Genomic DNA, 5,241 nt, shown 5'->3' with positions numbered 1-5,241 from the left:
ATCAAGAAACTAAGGCGAGAAACATCTTCCAAATTCCACCTCCGATCCGACAACCAATAGAGCAGAGAGATCAAAGTAAGCACTGTGCGTTTCATAGTGATTTTGGCTATTTAACCAATGATTGCAGAAGCTTAAGAAGGCAAGTCGAGGCATTAATAGCCAAAAGCGAATTGACAGACTATTTGATTAAGTCGGGATAGCAGAGGCAGAATGAGTGAACCCGGGCAACTCCAAAGGCTGCAACAGAAAATCATCCTGTCTGAGTAATCAATACGATTCATGGTCATCTAGAGGAGGATGAACAACCAGAGAATTCTTACAGGATTCTGCTTAAGCAAGCCTATAAGTTACGAAAGATTGGTGAGATCAATGCTGTAGGCTGCAGACCTAGCCCAACACAGGTTTCTTTTCAAGAGGAGGATCTTAGAAGGGTACAGCACCCACACGAAGACCCATTAGTGATCAGCTTGCTAGTAGCTAATTGCTTGGTCAGAAGAGTACTGATCGACCCAGGCAGTAGTGCAAACATTATAACAAGGTGGACTTTCGACCAGTTGAAACTGGCCGCAGATTAAATTCACCCCACTAGAAACTCCCTGGTAGGGTTTGACGGCAGAAGAGTGGAGCCCATAGGTGTAATCACACTATCAGTTATGACAGCCAAAAGATCCCTAGAAGAGAATTTTGTGGTGGTTGATATTCATCCAACATACAATTTGCTAATGGGCCGAGGGTGGATCCACCGTATGGAAGGGGTCCCATCAATATTACATCAAGTCATGAGGTCTGTTGGTTTAAATGGAAGAGTGGTTATCGATATTTGGGGGGATCAAGTAAAAGCAATGGAATGCTATCACACAACGATCTGTCCAATTAATAAGAGCAAGCAAACGCTAAAATAGCAATTACAGGGCTCTTCCTCTCCTAAGGGAAGGGAGGGACCAGAAGAAGAGTGCCCAACTGAAGAGCCCCTTGAGGCCATGCAGATAGTCATAGGGGATGAGCACAAGCTGACCTATATAGGGACACTCCAATCAGCCCAGGAGAAGTGGGAGTTGACAGAGATTTTAAGGCAAAATGCCGGCATCTTTGCTTGGAATCACTAGATTATGCCAGGAATTAACCCAGTGAAGTAGAAACAGAGAAGATTCACCCCCGAAAGAAACAAAATCATTACTGAAGAGGTCAACCGGCTTTTAGAAGCAGGGTTTATCAAAGAAGTCCGGTATCCCCAATGGCTGTCAAATATAGTGGTCGTCCAAAAGAAAAATGGCAAATGGAGAGTATGCATCGACTTCACCAACCTGAATAAAGCTTGCCTAAAGGATAGCTTCCCGGGTATGAAAAGCTAACTTTCTTTAATGCTTATTCAGGTTACAACCAGATCCCAATGAACCCTTTAGATAAAGAGAAGACTTCTTTCATTACCGAATGAAGGACCTACTGTTATAAGGTCATGCCCTTCGGGTTGAAAAATGCGGGGGCTATTTATCAGCGGTTAATCAACAAAATGTTTGAAAAGCAGATCGGCCGAACGGTTGAAACTTACATAGATGATATGGTTGTTAAAAGCAAGAATAAGGGGGATCATCAGCTACACTTACAAGATGTGTTTAATACTCTTAGAGGCAATAAAATGATGTTAAATCCAGCAAAATGTTCGTTCGGAGTATCCTCGGGCCAGTTCCTACACCACCTGGTAAACAAGAGGGGAATAGAAGCAAGTCCTATCCAGTTGGCAAAACTAATACAAAGCAAGGAGCCCTAAATCATGAAAGAAGTTCAGGTCCTCACCGGGAGAGTAGTAGCCTTCAGATGTTTCATATCCAAATTGTCAGACAAATGCAAACCTTTCTTTGATGCAATCAAAGTTAGAAAAGGGGAAATTTGGGGAGCAGAGCAATGAGAAGCTCTTGCAAAACTCAAAGAGTACATGGCAAGCCCCCCAATTTTGTTTGCCCTAGATCCCAAAGAACCATTGTACCTCTATCTGGCAGTATCTCAATCAGCGACCAGTTCGGCTCTAATAAGAGAAGTGGGAAAAAAGCAACACCCGATCTTCTACTCCAATAAGGTCATGACTAACACAGAAAGAAGGTACTTGACGGCAGAAAAAATCATCCTTGCACTAGTCCAGGCCAAAAGAAAACTTCAGCATTACTTCGAGGCTCATCGGATAATAGTCCCCATGACGCATTCAATCAGAGCAATTCTCAGTAAGTTAGATCTGTCGGGTCGGATCACCAAATGGGCAATTGAGCTAAGTTCCTTCGACATTCGGTACGAGCCACTCACCACGAAGAAGGGGCAAGTGGTCGCAGATTTTTTCTTGGATACTGATCCAGAGAGGAACAGCAAGTCACAGAAAACCCGTGCTGGGAATTATATATTGATGGTTCCTCCAGCCAGAACGGAGCTGGGGCAGGTTTGGAAGTAAGAACTCTTGAGGGGACCAAGCTCCAGCAGTCAATCCAGCTAGAGTTCCCAGCTACAAACAATAAAGCAGAGAATGAAGCACTGCTGGCAGGACTTAGACTAGCCAAGGAACTCCAAGTAAGACACCTCAGGGTTTATAGTGATTCATAGCTTATCGTCAAGCAAGTAATAGGAAAATATGTCCACAAAGAAGGTAGAATGTGTGCGTACCGGGAGGAAGTAAAAAAACTAGCAAAATACTTTGACTCAATCAAGTTTCAACAAATCCCAAGGCAAGAAAACCCAGTAGCCGATCGACTGGCTGGCGCAGCATCCATAGCGGACGAATCATTAACTTGAGTCATCCCTATTGATGTCCTAGATACACCAAGCATTGCAAGAGGAGAGCAGGTGTTCGTTATACCATGGGAACCAAGCTGGATAGATCCCATACATGCATACCTTGCAAGAGGGGAACTCCCTGAGTCCAAGGAAGTAGCTTGACAGCTAAGACTAAAAGCTACTAAATACTCATTAATAGGAGGATAGCTCTTCAGGAGTTCGTATTCTGGACCTTACCTCAAATGCCTAACCCTCACAGAATCTAGGGAAGTGTTAAGGCAACTGCACGAAGGGGAATGCGAGAACCATTCGGGAGGAAGGTTGTTAGCTCATAAAGCCCTAAGTCGGGGCTACTTCTAGCCCTACATGGCAAGGGAAGTAGAAGAATACTCCCAGAGATGCGACAAATGCCAAAGGTATGCCCCTTTGTCCGTCAGCCCCCAAAAGAAATACACACCATAAGTAGCCCATGGCTATTCGCCCAATAAGGAATGGACGTAGTGGGACCCTTACTGATGGCTACATCACAAAAAGGTATGTGCTATTAGCTACTGACTACTTCACCAAAAGGGTGGAAGTAGAAGCATATGCGAGCGTAACTAACGTCCAAGTGAAAAAGTTCATTTGGAACAATCTAATATACAGATTCAGTGTCCTAAGGTCCATCATTATAGACAATGGACCAAACCTGGATAATCAAAACACTCAGCGTTTCTTCGACAAATACGGGATCAATCAAAAGGTGTCGGTCGTATATCATCCACAAGGCAACGGGCAAGTAGAAATAACTAACAGAACTATCTTCACTTGTATTAAAAAGAAGCTTGAAGATAAGAAAGGAAAATGGTTGGACGAGTTGCCAAATGTCCTATGGGCATAACCACTCTGAGGCACACCACCGGCGAAACTCCATTCTCTTTAGCTTTCGAAACTGAAGCTGTAATTTCCACCGAATTGGTGGCACCCACCATACGGAGTTTAACTTGGGAACAAAGGTTAAATAATTAGCTTCTGGAGGACAATCTGGATCTCTTGGAAAAGAAAAGAGAAGCTGCTGCCATTCGACTAACAACATATCAACAGAAGATAACAAGTAGCTACAATAAAAGAGTCAGAAGAAGAAGCTTCAATCCCGGAGATTTGGTACTTCAGAAATCGGAAATGTATGTCGGCAAATTGGAACCCAACTGGGAAAGCCCATATTGGATCTCAGACGTAATTGGAAAGGGAGCTTATAGACTCCAACCCCTGGATGGCACAGAAATAGCCAAGCCAAGGAATGCAATGAATTTGAAAAGGTACTTTCAATAATGTAATTGTACGATGCTTTCTGGTACTTTACTTCAGAATAAATAAAATTGTTGCCTGTCTTTTTTGAAAGTCCCACATCAAGTAAAAACAAACTTTTTGTTGTTATTTAAAGTAAAATAACACAAAATCAAAGCAGTGGAGTAGACCCCCTGATGGTAGGCAATCCATAATGGGACCCACCATCAGGGGTCTCCACTTCACACTTTTTAAATCTTACATGAAAAAGTAAGACTTCTTCACCCACAGGAAACGCTGTCCCCATCGCTTAAAAAATAAAACCTTAGCCTTTTTCTTATAAGGTTACTCACTTACCTACTTGACAGTGTATGGGACCCATTGACAATGGGAACCTATTTACGACATCGAAATGCCCCATTGTCAGAGGTTTCCATACACTCCCCACATTTTTTCAAATAAAAAGGCGTTTTCGTGTTTATAGAAGTCAAGGTCCCACATCGATAAAAAAGGAAAAGATTCCTTTCTATTAAAGTATGACCGGCTTGGTTTATAATCAGCGGGTGGGGGCCATGAATTATGAGACCCATGGATAGTCACAGCCTATTATCGGAGGGTTCGTAATTCAGAGCCTTCCCTGCTTTCTCTTGGGATGGATCATTTCCTTTCAAGTCGTTACCTCACCTTAAAATAAAAAAAATGTGTGCGTGTTTTCTATGAAATGAAATCGTTTGATTTTAGCACCAGTGGAGGAACTCCCTTATGAAAAGACCCGACACTCTTTTTGACCACAAAGGCCCAATAAAAAGTGGTCAACCTATATCAAACTGCTCAAGTCTTAAAAAGCCGAACGGCCCCAAGAGCCAATCACAAAATAGGCGAAGGCCCTAAAAGCCTAACACCCGAATGGGCTTGACCAGTGAAACTGCTTAAGTCCTAAAAAGCCGAACGGCTCAAAGAGCCGATCACAAAATAGGTGAAGGCCCTAAGAGCCTAACGCCTGAACGGGCTTGACTAGTGAAACTGCTCAAGTCCTAAAAAGCCGTATGTCCCCAAGAGCCGATCACAAAATAGGCGAAGGCCCCAAGAGCCTAACACCCGAACGGGCTTAACCAGTGAAACTACTCAAGTCCTAAAAAGCCGAACGGCCCCAAGAGCCGATCGCAAAATAGGCAAAAGCCCCAAGAGCCTAACGCCCGAACGGGCTTAACCAGTGAA

The 5,241-nt window shown here is 43.5% G+C and overlaps 1 protein-coding gene across 1 annotated transcript; it reads left to right on the top strand.

The window, feature by feature from the left end:
- The first annotated feature begins 3,226 nt into the window (after positions 1-3,226).
- On the top strand, positions 3,227-3,637 carry LOC132273988 (uncharacterized). The gene has a single exon (XM_059775120.1). It carries the CDS (start codon positions 3,227-3,229, stop codon positions 3,635-3,637), a length of 411 nt encoding a protein of 136 aa, XP_059631103.1.
- The last annotated feature ends 1,604 nt before the right edge of the window (positions 3,638-5,241 follow it).

Source organism: Cornus florida, unplaced genomic scaffold (assembly GCF_030987335.1).
Source record: "Cornus florida cultivar Cherokee Brave unplaced genomic scaffold, ASM3098733v1 CherokeeBrave_3.0.0_Hap2_Chr09, whole genome shotgun sequence".
Taxonomy (NCBI): Eukaryota; Viridiplantae; Streptophyta; class Magnoliopsida; order Cornales; family Cornaceae; genus Cornus; species Cornus florida.
This window is presented reverse-complemented; position numbering and strand designations above follow the sequence as displayed.